General features: G+C 39.2%; 1 protein-coding gene across 2 annotated transcripts in view; it reads right to left on the bottom strand.

Annotated features, from left to right (window-relative positions):
• Positions 1 to 17372, bottom strand: part of LOC116686654 (sarcoplasmic/endoplasmic reticulum calcium ATPase 2) — a 32790-nt gene extending 15418 nt beyond the window's left edge. Inside the window, exons 1-6 of one of the 2 annotated variants that reach the window (XM_032511674.1) lie at positions 16653 to 17372; positions 15556 to 15573; positions 15068 to 15150; positions 10914 to 11018; positions 9962 to 10100; positions 895 to 975 (exon numbers count right to left, since the gene is read on the bottom strand). In XM_032511674.1, coding sequence (XP_032367565.1) covers positions 895 to 975; positions 9962 to 10100; positions 10914 to 11018; positions 15068 to 15150; positions 15556 to 15573; positions 16653 to 16770 — 544 coding nt within the window. In that variant the 5' untranslated portion in view covers positions 16771 to 17372. The remainder of the gene's footprint in view (positions 1 to 894; positions 976 to 9961; positions 10101 to 10913; positions 11019 to 15067; positions 15151 to 15555; positions 15574 to 16652) is intronic. The other variant, XM_032511675.1, reaches the window with a different exon arrangement.
• Between the last annotated feature and the right edge of the window lie 331 nt (positions 17373 to 17703).

Here is a 17703-nt window from a genome sequence, read left to right as displayed (position 1 = left end):
AAACAAACATGTTAATTGAAAACAGTGTCATGATACATCTCTTGGCTTATTCTGCAGCTAGCTTAAATGCTCTTGTTAAAAAATGCTCTTGTCATCCAGCTATTTTGGTTCTGGAGGATTGATCCATTTGTCTTGAGTGAGAGTATGTTGGATAACGTGCTCTTATTTTGAGAAAATAAAAAGTAGCAACAGTGTAGAGTCTGAAGTTAATTTTAAGTTGCCAAATAGTTTATTCAAAATATACTAAAAATATCAAATAAAACCCTGCTGTAGGCTTGAATAAAACATCCACTTGAACTGTGTGTGCCAGTTACTATTGCATGTGTGACCCTTTCCACTTATTGCAGCCAAAGATATATTTTAAATTATAGAAATAAGTGTCCATATTAGAAAATGAATTCACTGGTAAGGCAAATAAAAAGCTCAAAAAGGGCAAGGTGCTAATATTTAAGCCTTTGTTTAAAATTTCTCATTATTAAGTAAAAGATGGCCTAGTTATCTAGGTTTCTTCGCTCAGTTCAAAAACCTATTTAATATTAAATAACAAGCATAGGTTTACATGTGTGCAATGAAATGCAGGATGGCATAGTCTTGATGCTGTGCAAAAAACATTAGCTTCCAATAAGAATAATAATTAGAAAAAACAGTAAAAATAAGAATTAGAAAAAAAAAAACTACAGGGCAAATAATAAAAGATAACAAAATGATAAAGTTTGTAACTCTCCAGTGTGTATAAATGTAGCATATATTACAGTTGTAAGCAGACAAAACAATAACATTTGATGGTTAAAATGATTAGATTAACTGATGTTATCAGGAGAAATCTAATTGACAAAAAAAATGGCACAGGAAAATAATTTGATGGCTGCGATATCATCAGCAAACATGTCTTACCGGTCAGAATGGACTGGTCTACCCTCAGAGTTGTTGATTTGATTGAACAGATACGGATGTCAGCAGGCACCTTGTCTCCAACTATGACCAAACAGAAGAGAATATACACGAATAAAATTGCAAAAGCATGAGGAGCATGAACATTTGAAAATCTGCAACTGAAGGCTGTTGGATGTTAACAGTTACTATATCATGACATTGTATATGATGGCTCAGTAGTCTTTTACACCACATGAATAGTAACACTAGAGGTTTGATCACCACCGAGTACAATGCTCTTTGTGTGTGTGTGTACACATTCTAAATGAATAATTAACAGTTGAGATGTTGTCTATTTTCTGCATGCAGTTTATTCAGCATTAGTGTAAATCTAAACTGATGAAGCACATGTCATTACAGGGAGGTTGCTGTGCCACACAGCAGCAGAGCTGCCATTGCTGCAGGGATAGAGAAGGAAAGCCAAAGAAAGTAGAGGAAATGAAGGACCTGTGAGCCATAAAAGGCCTGTCTCAAAGGAAAAGGCCAATTTGGGTACATTGGAATTGCTGTGACCCAGTTCAGCTTCCTAATGGTACATAAAGGCAATGAAACTAGGGAAATGGCTCAGGCTATGGCACAGTTCCGTTGACGTAGTCTACATATAGGGCTTCTTAGTTAAAAATGCAAATTGCGTCAGATTCTTACAAAAGGGTTTGGGTTAGCCCCAACCTAGTCTTGCATTGCCGGACCTACAGTCACAGCGCTGTGGAATAAGGTCTGGCAACACCACAGTTACATTCTGGGATAGGAGAAAAAAAAAAAAAGCTCTGTTTTGTTTCCTTTTCGTTAAACCAATCACAATCGTCTTGTTTTGGTGGGACATTTGCTTGCTGCAAAACGCAAAATAAAATATTAAATGAAGTTAACTTTTCACACAATACAGTAATGTGAGCTATTTAAATTAGTTGGATATATGGTTAAACATAATTTGCTTTTTATCACCATGTGTACTTTGTCTTTAGCAATCCCCGCCAAACAGTCCCAAAACATCCCAGTTAGAAAGTAAATGCTGGAAAAGTATTTTTTGTAAATCTTTACAATCATTCACGGAAAGGACCAAGCAGGCCTGCATTGTTGCACGACGCCACATTTTCTTCAAAACTTGCCGTTTTTAGTATGTAGCTTGCTAGCTCAAAAGTTGTTGTTTTCTGAAGCTAAAAAAAAGAGATTTTGAGAACAGAAACACAGAGAGAGAGCATCTTGCACGTAAGTCATGGGCTGGATGTCAGACTTTATCCTGGAAATGTACTTCCGTTGATGACTAACCCCAACCAAAATGGTATAGTTAGAATACAGGAACCCATATTAGCTTGCAAAAAATCTAAGAATGAGGCAAAACACCAAGACAAAGTTGAAATGAAAACCCAAACTCTTGCTCAGGAAAGAAATGAAAACAAAGATTTGGTAAATGTGAAATCATGTACTAATGTCCAGGAGATTCCCATTTAAAAGGAGACACATACCCTCATGCCCTTGAGGGAAGGAAGGGGAAATCGCAATGTGAACAACAATGCATGCAGCCATAAATGGGAAAAGCCCCCAAGTTCTCCAAAGCCCTGATCAGGTTTAAATGTGGCATATAATGGCAGCTGTTGCCTCGTCGTTGCCATAGCATAGGAAGACTCCACGAAGAGACTTGAAGCCATCATGTTGTCTCACCTTACTATTCCATTAACAGGTAAATGTCTACATTTTTACAGATTAAAAAAAAAAAAAAATGTACAGCCTTGTCGTGCATTTCAAACCTCCTACTACATGAGTAGTAACTTGAAGCTGGATGATTATCAAGTCATTAGATGTCATGTGCCAGGAAATTTGCCAGGAACTCTGATCTGTCAGGAGGGATTGGCCAGTCAGATTGACAATGACAGTTTTTCTGAGGACTACGTTGCATTTTTAAACCATCTGAACCTGGAACGATGAGTCCAACAGAACCTTCCCTTCTGAGAAGGTCAGGTAACCCAGGTCACAGATGGAGCAATGGAAGTTTGGGGTGAATACAACATACAGCTTAAAATGCAGTTAACTTTCTGATGGTGTGGATCAATAATCTTAGAGGATTACTATATTTCATAGCTACACCTTTTCACTTTATAAAAAAAAAAAAAAAAGATCCCATCCCCTGAAGAGATTTAAAGGATTACCCATTGGTGCATCACAGTAACAATACATTAAAGTAGATCTTAATAAGCCCAAAAGCTTTACAATTACATTACATCCTAGATGGTTGTACAACACTTCCTTTGCCAAGTCATTGTTTTTGAAGAATAAGAAGACACGGCCCAAAATACACACACATATACAGGGACGTGACCGGCAACCCTTCAGTTCCCAAGCCAAGTCCCCATGGACTGAGCTATTGCCACCCCCAAAAGAAGAAATACTGAGAACTTCTAAAAGTGAGCTGAGCCAAGAAGCATGACTACGGGGATAGGCTTATAATGATGGTGCTTGCTGATGTCATACAACATACAAAGAAACCAGTGATTGTTGAGACTCTGACACAGTGAAACACTGGAATTGTTTCAAGACTGTGTTACACTGCAGACCTGGTATGAACAAGTGTGTGTATATCATCTGTCCCTTTGCGTCAACATCCTTCTTGGTAGAAGTCCAAGCATCTCCTCATTTTTACCTCTGTGTTTGCCAACAGGTCATAAGAGTCCTAGAGAATTTTCAGTTATAAAAGTTCAGACCCAGCAAAACATTTCACCCAAAGTAACTCCCAGATATGTCTTTGAAATGGACCTATCAACACCAGGCGAGGCAGTGACCAGACCAAAGCGGTTAGCTTTGGCACCTGCCTCTGTCATGTGTTAGGGGATAGAGTGTGGTTCGGCCGGCCAGCCAGCCAGGAGGCCACATGTGCTGATGGCAGCTGAACAAAAGGCTGACCTGTCATGTTGAGCGGACCATTCAGAACCATCAACAGGTGAAGCATCCTGCCGCTTTCCTTCCAACACTATTATTCAATGATGTTATATATAAAAAAAAAAAAACGTTGTTTCTCTCCCCATGTGACTCTAGAGTGGCTACTCACTCCAAAGCTAAACGTTGTCACTTTTTAAATTCTTCCTCGCTCTAACACACACACACACCTACACACACCCACGCAAAAGAATAAACATCAGGCCACTTCCGTTATTTGCACTACAAAGAGTGTACAGATTTGTTACTTATTTTTGGGCAATAAATATCAAAAGTTCCAAAACATCTATGTTGTTATTTGTATCGATCTACTAGACATAATGTTTACAGACATGGCATTTTATTGGAGGCTAGTCTCACTTTGTCCCACAGCAACATTTAAAGAGTTTAGATTTGTGTACAGTTTCTGTTAACAATGTATTGTACTAAGTGTCCATTTCATTATAATATTCAGATTTGTCATCAATAATTGAACATGCACATGTATTTTATGTTCCGTCAAATAGGGGTGGAGTTGGGGTCACATTTGAGCATTTAAAAATGTACTTGAAAGTAACGCAGTAACTAGTAACTGTAACTACTTACTTTTTAAAAGTAACTTGCCCGGCACTGATTGCAGAGTAAATAATGTTTAGTTTGCAGTTGCCTGGCAGGAGAGACAAACCAATACTTAACAGCTGACTGGTTTCTTGACTTCCTCCTGTTACGTAGTCACTGATACAGATTCAAACACGTGTCAGCTGACTTTGGAATGAACCATCACCTATGACCTAAATTACATTAGCACAATCTCTAAAGCATAATCATAAGCATAATCTCTAAAGCATAAGCATGATCTCCACACTGTCTCCCTGAGATCTCTGCTTTGCCTTTGTTGTTTGTTACAAATCTTAATACCTTTAGTAGTATTAGTAGTAGTAGTAGTAGTAGTAGTGCCTTTATGTATGAAGCACTTTTCAAAACAAGTTACAAAGTGCTTTACATTCATTTAAAAAGCAACAACAACAAGAGAAATGACATAATAAACCAGAGAATCTTAGGTAACATTTTGGCTTTTATAGGTTAGGAAGTTTTAGCTCGTATGGGGTAAGAGGTTCAGCTATATATTTTGGAGCTACCCATACAAGCCTTAAAAGAACATTAACAATTTTGAATCCACTCTAAAATGGACTGAGAGCCAATGCAGTGCTTTTAAAATTGGTGTTATGTGTTCTCTCCTGTTGGACCTGGTAATGAGTCCAGGACCAGCTGAGGCATTTTGAATGAGCTCAAGTTTATTGAGGTTTTGTTGTGAGAAACATGAGAAAGCAGCAGCATGCTGGGCCTCCACATAGCATGCAACGGTTTATGGGGACTGGGGGGTGTTTATAGTGTTCCCTTCATATCAAAAATAATCATGGTTTCAGTAGAAGCTGGCAGAAATGACATGTACATTTACCATTACACAATTAACTCTAAATTGAAATCTATATCAAGATCAACCACTAGACTAACATTTTAACCACCCACACAATAATACAAAGACCTGAACCTTTGACTTCCTGACGTTGTGGTTACAGAGAAAACGTATTGTGAAAGCAAGGAGGCATTCTAGAAAAAAATATTAGCAGACTAAACGCTATGTAATATAAACATCACACAAAACATAATATCAAACTTGTCCTTGCAGCCTTGTAAGTGGTCACAACAGTGGTCAGCTTAAGTTAAGGTGACCAGATTTTTCAGACAGAATCCGGGGGCATTTTCAGCTCAGAAGCGTAAATACCTCCAAAACACATCCTGTTTTTATTTTTGTAAAACTTAAAATGGGGACACTAGACCTAGAGCTGTTCTCATTAAGGGCGAGTGTCCCTAAAGGTCTGATCCTTGAATCACCCCTGCTGCTACTACATAGTTGTACTCCACTACACCTCAGAGGGGAATGTTGTAATGTTTACTGAACTACATTTATCTGACAGCTTTTGCTTTATTGCTTCAGGCTTGTTTCTGCAACAGCTCATTGAGTGTCGGATACAATAAAAACTATCGAGGAAAGATTTTCCTTTAACATTGACACAGTATTAAAACGAGATCGCTGCAGTCGGCAGCAGCAAAACAAGCTACAGTGTAAGTTAAAAGGATAATTGTCCAGCTTGTATTTACGTTAATAAAGTGCTCGTTTTGCTAGTGAAAGACAACTGACAACTTTATGGAAAGGACCTCTAAGGAGGTCGACCTTTCTGTTAAAGATTAAGATCCTTTTTTAAAACATAAAAGTGCGTTTTCTAAACCCACCGGACTCCATGTAAATAATCAGTAATTTTAGCATGGTAAAATGCGGCTTTCTAAAACAACTCTGAGCTCTGAGCAGCGCTGGCTCTGGCTGTCTTGAGCGACTATTGGCTACGTTTGGTCAATGTTTTCAGTCACAGTGAAATCCGGGGACATATCCAGTTGGGGACAGGTCACCAAAACAACGGACGTCTGGTCACCCTAGCTTAAGTATATATGTTCAACAGGTCAGAAGTCAATAGTCTTTTCATGTCTTAGGGTCAACATTGTTAGTTGTGGCCCCTCATTAAAGCCTCACTGGAGTTAAAGTCTGACCTCTCACTATCCCATCTATGAGCAAACAACATAGCATGGATTCCCAGCAGTCAGTGCAGTATTACTTAGGGTTAGCAAGGATAGTGCAGTGGGCTGAATAGTTGACAATACATCACATGTACAGATACTTTGCAAGCGTCCCATTAAATAGGAATTCAGCAAAATGACAACCCTCTGCATGCACAGTGCATTCTCCAATCACATGTGCAGCCCACACTACTGCCCACACTGCTGCACTATTTAAGCCAAAAAAATACATTCATGTCCCTTTTGAATATGTTACTGGAGTGAACCAGGAGATAGTAGCCTAAAGCAAAATGCCGTCATAACACCTTCTGCTACTTTTTGCTAGCTAACTGTTACCACATAGCTTGATTAAAAAATGCTAATTGAGGAGTTTTAATTAATATACAATATTTCCATTCCTTCTTTATTGAAAAACATTTCTTTAATACATTATTTGTTCACTTCAAACCTTATGTTTGCACACAGCCCACATTTTCAGCTTGAAATTTAAAAAAACATTTCCCCATCGTGGATATATTGTTCCCCATTAGCTAGCTAGCTAGCTAGCTAACTCACCGCATGGCACATTTCACACAATGTGTGACAAAGCAATGGATTTATTTGGCAAATTAATGGATTATGTCTGCTTATGATATGGCAAAAGGTTAGTTTCTATCTGAAAGACATAGACACGGTAAATACAGCCTGAGCAAATACCGCTATATCTTTTTTATTCTTGTTATTTTCTGTTAATTCCCACAGTAAGTTTCCACCTTTAATATTACTCAACCGGCAACACTAAACATTTTGGTCAGTGTTTACACAAATATAGTTAATGCTGAACCTCACATACATCGATCTCTCCAACCAAGCCTTGTTAGCGCCTTCAACCTGCAGTTTGGCTTGAATAAAATTCTCTGTGTCCCTTCATCAGAACTACAAATGTTTTTGCATTTCTAAAGCCTGCTTCCCTGGTCAGCAAGATGAGACCAGTTCTCTCAGTCTTGCTGACAAGTCAGGGACCTTTGCCAAAAAGTAGTCGCTCTGTGATAAAGGATCATTGCCAGACCACATTAAATGTCACATACTATCCATGGTGTCTGGAATCTTAGTGGAGGGTACGAGTGCTGATGGGCAGGGTTGCTCTGCAGTGAGCATGGTGGGGTGGGATGATTAACCAAAAAGCGCTTCCCTATAAGGCCATCTCTCTCAAGCACAATAGGAGATCCTCCCCCTATACTGCCCCCCAAATGAGTCCGGCACTACCAGACTCCTACACAGGCAGCAGAGAACAAACCCACTGAGTTCTGCTGCTCTGAGAGAAAATGCCAACATCCAAATCTGCAAGCCCCCGACACCGAACTGTAAACTGACAGCATGCAGTGAGTTATAAAAAAGGACCTAAATCCACTGGAAGGAGATGTGAATTCTATATGTTATCAGCCAACATATTTTAGAGGTTAGTTAAGTGGGGCATGTTAATTACTCCTTAATCAGATTTTGGCTATTGGGACTTGCCCATTTTAAAATGAGTGCAAATCTAGATTATAGTAAAAGACTGGTAAATTATTACTGCCGGGGGTTAGTTTTAATGTCCTATTGCATTATTTGGCTAAGCCACATTGATGTAAATAAGTCTTTCATCAAGCCGACAAGAACAGTCCACAGGACTACACAAGACAGCAGACTGGACAGGGAAGACCAGCACAGACAGTCAACAGCAGCCCTCAGAGCTTCAACTGCTTCAAGATTATATTTGAAAAGACTACTACAAAGATGAAACCAAGCATACAATAATCTAGTTTAGATAAAAATCTTAGAAATGCATTACACAGAAAATTGTATTGTCATGACATTAAACTAATTTCAGTGAGGGAGCGACTGATGAGCAATGAGGTGTGAGTAGGCGGCAGCGTTTAAACCCACAGCAGCACCCCGACAGAGAGCAGCACAGATTGGCTGCAGGCTATTCTTCTCACGGCTGAGGCAGCCACAGAGGGCTCGTCTCAGTGTCCTCTACCACGGTTCATCAGCCAGCATCTGCGTCATCACACTCCTCTGCATGGCAGGGGTCACTTTGAAGCTTCAGCAAAATATTATACAGAAAAAAGGAAGCCTCACAGGAAACATTGGAAAAGATATTTGGAGTATTTAGGAAACAAGCTGAGCTAAGGAGCTTCTTCTTACTGCAGGATAAAACATCCGGTTTTGCTGCCTGCTGGGCTGCATTTTTGAGTAAGCCTCCAGCTACTTTCATTAATGTTTTAAATAACTAGGTCTCTAATATACAAGAGCATAGTGTATCTGACTTACAAGTTTCTCTTTTAACATGAGCCAAAAAAATTACGCTTTCTAGACTGACTCTGCTTCACCCACGGGATGTAATCAAAATGGCATGATTAACACTGTCAGCCTAAAACAAATGATATACAGTATGCTGTAAGACACTAGAGAAATTATACATTTTAGTTCCCAGTACACTCCTTCTTCATTTGCCCTTGTCAAGGTTAGTCAGGAGTCCTACTGAACCTAGTCCGACCACATCACACACTGTAGAAAAGTTCCCCACAGCAGGATGGGAGGGGCGTGCACGGGGTGGGACCAGACACCTGTCATCTTCACCACTGTCACAGCCTCTATAAATACAGCATTCCATAATCTGAACGGCCTATGACAGCTAAAAATAAAACCTACCAAACTATGCACGGCTGGGGCTAGTGGCTTAGGGTTAAACCGCGTATCAAGATAAAACTAGTGTTTTAAGGACTTTAGCATTACTCAACGCATCCACCTGTTCATTCTTCTGCAAAATGTTATGTATGTGAGCTGTGGGAGGGGAATTCAAAATCAAAAGCATTACAACCTGCGATATTAGCTGCTGGAATACAGCAGCATGAATCTGTCCAGCACTAAATTCCTGTACTGCATGGGGGGGGGGGCTGAGCTTGGATCTTAGAAAAGTGGGCCTTGATAGCATATGTGACCAGCCCTTTGAGACAATGGGTTAATAAGAGCATCTCAAAATACATCACTCTTGCAGGGTGAGTCACCTCTGCAGTGGCACATGGGGATGAGGGGGTTTCAACTCATGCTTGTGCTAAATGTAATCCATGACCATACGTGGACTCATTTGATCTGTAAGCTTTACCCGAGGCAGAACCAAACAGCAGCAAAAAACTCTCGTATTAAAAACACATGATCTATGCTTTAAACTCCAAAACAAGTACCACGCAGAAAATAGGATCTTTCACAGAGAAACAAAGTACTGATAGAAGTTGCAGTTAGCATTACATTGCCATTTTTTTGTGAATTTCAAGGTCCATGTAATACCCTAATGTTTCCTTTGCTTGAGAAAAGTCTACAAATCAAACCAACACCTAAACTTTTCACATTTCAGTTTGCCAATGCTCTAGTCTAAGCAACAATTACAGTCAAGTAAGGTTAAACCAATAACAACAAAGTCATGTCCATTTCAATATGCAAAAAAATCAACAGCAGCTCAACCTACCAGCAACCTCCACGATGTCACCCGGCACCAGGTCTCTGGCCTTGATCCTTTGCACAGTTTTCCTGTCTTGCCGGTACACTTTCCCCATCTCAGGCTCATACTCCTTGAGTGCCTCAATGGCATCCTCAGCATTGCGTTCCTGGTGAGGAGAAAAAGGAATTCAGTGCCAAAGACATTCATTAACTTTATTTGATTTCTGAGATGAACTGATAAAAATCACATAAACTAAGACATGCATGTACTTTGCTCTGCTGGTCTGAACGGTATGAGAGCATTACCCTTTGATGAAGAAGTGACCATTCTAAGTTAGATGTTTATCTGGTCAGGTTTTGGTTGGAGCATTTAGGTGTTAAGTGCGTGAAAACGGGAATATAGTGACATAATATTCTGCCTTCATCAGCAAGAAGAACGCATCACTCAAAATGGACTTCTTTCAACGTTTTGGATGCTGCAGTTCACAATGTTAAATTGGATTAAATTGCACACTAGGCATTTATTAGAAGGCCTTGGTACTGCATTGCATTGGATTAAGATAGGTGTACTTAATATTAGTATTTCTCTTTCCATGTTGATATAGCCTACAATATGATTTTTTTTCTAGAGCCCACTGTAAGATTTGCAAAAGCAATAGCTTTCAATGCCATACTATAGCTATAGGTAATGCGTTAATTTTGATTTGATGTTAAGATGGTTCCCTACAGTACGTGTCCATTTCTTCTGGTGAAATCAATAAAGCTAGGTTTCAATCCATTTAGAAAATCAGGTAACATTTTCATTTATAATTCATCATTCTGCTGCATACGTAAATGTGATTTACTTAAGGAAAATGCATTAGATCTGTACAATCTAGAATTTAAAAACAAAAAGATTTGTAGACCTATTCACCAGATATAAAAAAAAAAATGTAGTGGGATTTAAAAACACTGACTTCCTAGACCTAAAAGTGTCTCACCTGCCACACACCAACGATGGCATTGGCTATAAGAATGAGTAAAATGACAAAAGGCTCCACAAAGGCTGTGATAGTTTCCTCTCCCTCCTCAAACCAGGCCAGGACCTGAAAACAGTACGAAAAAACATACATCATTATCTATTAAAGACATTTCACAGAACAAGTGGGTATGACTTTCCAATGATGAGAGTAAGAGACAGAAATCAAGACAGAACAAACAAGGTTGTTCAGAACAGTAAAAATACTGAAAAACTAACTCTCTGATAGATGACGACATCACAAATCATGCATGTGACAGCAGGTCTTTTATTCCAATACTGTGAGGGTTTAGCTAATTGTTGATAGCCAGAGATTGTTAATAGCCGAGGATCATCCCACACATTCCTTATAGAAAACTTAATGTACTGGGAAGAAACAATCTTACCATATAACTGCACTTAAACACTTTGTATCTTACTTTCTTACTTGCTTAAGTTAAAATGGAAATATAAGAGCCTCAATCTTCTGAACTTTAGTCTCCTTTTAGCAGTACATTTATTCTACAACTGGACGATTAATCAAATATTTATCAGCATCGCAATTCTGAAGCGGTTATTGACATATTTTTCCTTGACGATAATTTTACTAATATCTTAATAAAAATCAGTTGATAGCCTACTTTCTCCTCAAAAAAACATTCTACTGGGTGTGTAGTCAAGTGACTTTGCCCGGACCAGTCAGCCCCATGGAAAGCAATGGAAAGCAGAATGGAGGATAACTCAAACATCAAGTCTGAGTCAACGGTGCAAAAAAAAAAAAAAAACCCCGCTGCTGTCCGTTGTCTTGAAACATTTCGGCTTCAAAAAAGATGATTTAGAACGTGTTTAATTAGCGTTCACTTATTGTTATTTAGGTAAAATGTGCAATTAATTGCGATTTTAGGACATATCGTGCAGCCCTAATATATTCTATTCAATGTTGGCATTGATGATACTGCTCCGTCCATTTCAACTGTGCAGGAATGCAAACTATTTCATAGTCATTTGATTAAAAAATGCAAACACGTCAGCCATCAAGAAGCCTCTTGCAAGTCAGATTTACACAGTTTGACATCTATTATATTAAACCTCTTACTCCCAATATTCTGACCATATTCTGACCTGGAGTCTCATTTAGCTTGAGTGTCACAGGGAATTAGTTAATTGTTCCATAATGTAATAAAGCAAGCAATCTTAGTGAGACCTAAGTATCTGGCTGTGGAAGATACTAAACACATTTTAGCATAACTCAAATGGCAAGCATAACCCTTAATAGCGGTTTACTACAGAAGCACAGGGCTCAAAAGTGCTCTACTGCATGTCATAACACGACCAAGAGATTTACATTACTCAGACTTGCAAAGCAATAAGCAAAATATATATAATAAATATATAAATTTGGGTATGGTCCCAAGTAGAGTTGGGCGGTATCCAAATTTGGATACCGTCAAACCTCCTCCCTATTTTACGTGGTATTACCGTGACTAATTAAAAATGATGACGTAAGGCTCAGATGACGTCAAACTGTTGGCTTGTGCCTCCACCGTTCAGAAACTGAATACCAAATACTAATACTGAAACCTCTCCTTTCTCATTAGGTCGGAACCCCAAATGCTGCCAAACTGCAGAAGTCGTGGTCTTCTTTGAGACCTGGTCACTCAGTGCGCAACTTGCCATCTCCCCCCCACCCCTATCTCTCTCCTCCACACTGTTACATGATGACAACCACACATAAGCATTTTTAGGCATTAAATAATATTTCATCCTTGTCTTCTATATAAGTGCATTGCATGTTTTTTATGATGGTATTGGAACCGTTGCTATTTTTAAAACTCCATGGTACACCGTATTACCGCCCAACCCTAGTCCCAAGCAAACATGACAACTCTTAAACTAAATGTAAATGGACTGTATTTATAGTCACAATAAGTGCTTTACAAAGTACAGGAACCATTCACACACTGTGACCAAGGCTGTCATACAAGGTGCCACCTGCTCATCAGATAAACTCCCACACACATTTACACTCCAATGGCGCAACATCAGGGTTCAGTATCTTAACCAAGGACACTTCAACATGGGACTACAGGGCCAGGGATCAAACCAACAACCTTTCGGTTTGCAGGGAACCACTCTACCACTGAGCCACAGCCGCCCCAAACTAATAGAAAGTCTTTATACGCAGATTTTAAAAATACTACATCAAAAACCTATTAGCTATCCCCACTGCCATATCACTACTAAATACAACTTACTCAATGTTGACAGTTTCTTCCATTACCAAAATGCCTGCCTCATTTTTAAAACATTACATGGGCTTGCACCTCCACCACTGGGAGAATTTATACAACATTAATTTGCTTTCTATCTTTCTTGCATTCTTTTTTTATTAATGTAATATGATGATGTGTTGACCTGCCAAGGGACAACAGATGAAAATTAGCTTTTTTGCTAACTCTGGCACATTTACATTTTGAGTGTGAACAAAAAATGTCAATTGATGTGCATTGTCCTGTTTAAATAAACAAATAAATAATATTTACAAACATAATTATAGTATTTACAAGTCAATTAGTAATCTATACCTTTATGTATAATACCTTAATGTATTATAATAATAATAATAATAATAATAAGTGGTAAATGACTTGTTTTGACTTACCAACAGTCCAAAACCCAAAGATAATCTGTTTAAAATAACACAAAACAGACAAACCCAGCACATCTCATGTTGGAGAGGATGGAACTAGATAATGATTCATTTTCCTGCTTGATGAGGACTTTAACAATAAATTAATAGTCAAAATAGTTGGAAAGTACTTTTTTGTCAATTAACTGATACAGCCCCTCAACCATATAGCCCCTCAAGAAATAATGCATTTTTAAAAAGATGCAGCAAACCCTTTTCTCTTAACACCAAAATCAACCATGCAAACAGAACTTATGAAAACTTGGACTTGAACTAGATTTAGTTTTCACTAACAACTTAAACAGTTAGCCAATGAAATGTTTTTTCTGATTTTAATTTGGTTCAAAACTCGATACATACATTACATATAGTATGGGAGGGATTCATTCTATGTTGAGGTGTGTGCGTTTGTATGTCCGATAAGAGCCCACCCACTGAGGGGTGAGAGCCCAAATTTGGTTGTGAGTGTTGCTCTGTTCCCCTGTCTGACAGCAGACACCGACACCTCTTTATCACCTGACTGGACACTGCACACACTACATGCCAGCTCACACACACACACACACACAAACACACACACAGGCAGACACACACATACAGGGGTCCTCACTTATCAAAATGTTCTTTAGCCATCTGTTGATCAACTGTGCTATTGATTCCAAAAAACATAAAAAATGTAAGCTTGCAGAAATGAATCGTGCATTGCACAATGCCAAAGACAAATACACATTTGTGGGTTAACTTTTCCATGAAAAAAACACTTTTTGCTTGAATTTGGTAAAGCACTTTAATGAAGCCTTGCCTTACACAACAATAAAAGGTGCTACTACTATGTGGAAATGTTTGATTTGATATAGCTTTAGTAGGGCCTGGAAACATGCTGATAATGGCAGTCCAATATTAAACATCCATCTATCTATCTATCACTCAAAGTCAGAGGCCCATGGGAGACCGGGGTAAGCCAACACAGCAGTCATGCTTGACGACTCAAATGTCTTACTTGGCACATGGTGATTGCAACTCAATGCTACTACTGCTGTTGTCACCATTCCTCAGATGGGATGCTAGCCTTCTCAGCTGTTTAGCTCTCTAATATGCGAGTGTAACCCCAGCCGGGTTAAACAAACTGAAGACGTTCACACTTCAGCACTATGCACTGCATAAATTTCCCTCCTGCCATTTAACACACAGGGCTTTATTGTAATCCCATCAGATATTTTGATTTCACATAAACACTCTTTCAGCTCGAGGTGGAAAGGGAAAGCTATTTGATGGATGTGGCGACTTGTCCAGAGACACCCTTATCTCTCCTTCGCTTACTGTACAGGTTATAGAGTGGAGACGGGAGAGATAGTGGGAATAAAAAACTAACTCATCAATGCAAAACAAGACAGACAAGACAAGACAGCCTTTCATCAAAGTGCAAGAAAATATAGTGAAATACTTACAAAAGATATGCATGCGGCCAGCAGAAGAATTCGAACAAGTAAATCTTCAAATTGTTCAAGGACAAGCTCCCACAAAGATTTCCCTGCGAAAACAGATATACAAAAACTCTTTTATTCCTGGTTTCTATTCAGGCACTCAACTCAGCTAAGAGGAGGTGATAGCCCTAGCGTATATCACTGACCCCTGTATTTATTTATCTTTATTATTATTATCATCATCATCATCATCATCTATTGTTTTTTGTAGTTCTTCTATTTACTCTAATTATGACTCCAACACAAATCTGCAACTATTCAGTCTTAAACTCAGGCTGAAGCTGCTCTTTATTACTATTTTTATTGTGTAAATTGTTGTGCGGTTTGTGTTGTAGATTCTCATGTGATGTCTTTCGGCTGCATACAAATTGCCCTTCGGGGACAAAGAATAAACTGAACTGAACTGAAGAGAAAACCAAAACAGTAACAACATCAGTGACAGTAGTGCTTACCTATCTCTGCTGGTAACTCTGTGTGTAGAGATGTGGGAGTGAGTCCAGGAGCCGCACAGGAAACAGACAAGAAAGAAAAGGAAAAAAAAGGTAAGTTGTGTATGAATACTTGCCAGATGGAGACATGCAGTTCCTCTTTCACACGATGGGGAACTGATTCATACAACGAGAGGAGGTAAGTACGTATGTTCTGTGAGACTGAGAAGTCTCAGACAAACACAAGTTGGTGTCAAAACCACCAGCATGTTTACAGTTTCACTAAACATTTGGATGATTTAGTCATATATACTGTACGAGAGCGGATATTTTGCATTAAATACTTACAAGTTTTGACTATTCAACAAGAACCAATCATTTAGCAATATTTCATGTTTCTTTACGTGATTTCTCTATTCACATATCAGGTTTACATTACTAACAGTGGCATATAAATCCACTCCCTTAGTTGTGTAAATCACAATTGGGGGAAATAGGAAAACTCCAATCAATGTAAAGGCCAAAGTGAGTTGACAATAATATAAAACAGCTGTTTCAGCCTGAAACAAGATAGATTAACTTAATGGATGACGTTGCTACAGTCATCCTGTGGGCACTGCCGGATCTCACATGGGCTGATGTGTTGCAGTTCTGCTTTGAGGAACATCCAACAAGGTTAAACTATGTTCGACAAAGACTAAGCGTTCAACAAGGTCACCATATATTTACAACTACTGTCAACGATGTCCCAGCGAGGTCTTGTTTACCAATGTTATCACTGTCAACAGTGTCACCATGATACAATATTACACTGATACAATGTACAGTAATGTTACCGTACCTAACAATGCCCCAGTGTTCAACAATGTTACAATGCCCTCTAAGTAATGACTAATTTTTTACTTTGTAAGAGACGGGAAACCCTCGAGGTCACCAGTGATGACGTCAGCCAAATTTCTATATGGAGCCGGGTACACAGACCGGCCGATGATGGTGCCTTTTACCCCATATCCTGAATTCCTGCGCTCACACTGGCCATGTTACAATGACAAGACATTTTTGCACAGTTTCTCATTCACAGCAGCGGCATGTGTGGTGGTCTATAGTTTAAAATTCCGTACCGTTTAGGCCCCATTTCTCCTTCTGCCGTTTCACCTCGTCCAGGGAAAGTCCTGTGCTTTCATTGACGCAGAAATGACTGTAAACTTCTTCCACACTCTTCGTGTGAGCGTTTTCCATGGCGGACAGACGGCTCCTTCCCGCACAGCTTTTAAAAAAAACAACAACTGCCGTATGGTAACTTTTGGCTATTTAAAACTGTAAATACTTTCAAATGTATAAGGAGTTTGCCAACTGAGAGCAGGACATTCACACTCGGATAGCTGATAGCTATTAACCGCGGTTCAACGTGTCCCCCTGCCCTCTTAAGATTTTCTTAACGCGAATTACGTAAAAAATGTTGTAGTGAGAGCCAAATTACTCTTCCCTGTCTGGGTGAAGATTATTTGGAGCGTCCTCTTATTCCGGAAAAGGTTGGAAAAGAAAGGTCTGCGGCAGTGTCCTGTGTTAAGTACTGCATTCACCCGGTCCAGTTCTGTGTTGCCGTGCCGTCGCTTACCGTTGCGCAGCTCTCTGTGGCTCCACACAGTGCTGACAGTCTGGTTTTATCAAAGTGCCTCACTGCTGCCCCTCTTCCCTGCGCGGCATGTGGACTAATATTATTGGACGAACACTGTCAGCTACGTTAATACCAGGGAGACATGAAAAACACAATTAGACGAACACTAAATAGCAAACTAGACGCGAATTGGCTTTTCTTGCTATGGCATGTCCCACCCTACTCTGCCTTACTGGAATACATATCCGCACATCCCATTCCACCGTTGTGGTTTCCGTTGTATGAAAACAAGCAAGCGTCAATTTGCATAGCCTACATTTTAGTGTTTAGAATTAGCAGCCATTGGCATCAACGTAGATATTTGCCGTTATCACATTAGTGATGAAAAATGGTATTACTGTTATATGTGCTATATCGCAGATTGTCGTCCTTGTCTTTCTTACTTGAATGTCCCCTGTGGGGCATCATTCAAGTTGCATGAGTAGCCTACCCACCAATGTCACTAATGTGTGTGTCTGTGTGTGTGTGTGTGTATGTATATATATATATATATA

Source organism: Etheostoma spectabile, unplaced genomic scaffold, assembly GCF_008692095.1.
Source record: "Etheostoma spectabile isolate EspeVRDwgs_2016 unplaced genomic scaffold, UIUC_Espe_1.0 scaffold433, whole genome shotgun sequence".
Lineage (NCBI taxonomy): Eukaryota > Metazoa > Chordata > Actinopteri > Perciformes > Percidae > Etheostoma > Etheostoma spectabile.
This window is presented reverse-complemented; position numbering and strand designations above follow the sequence as displayed.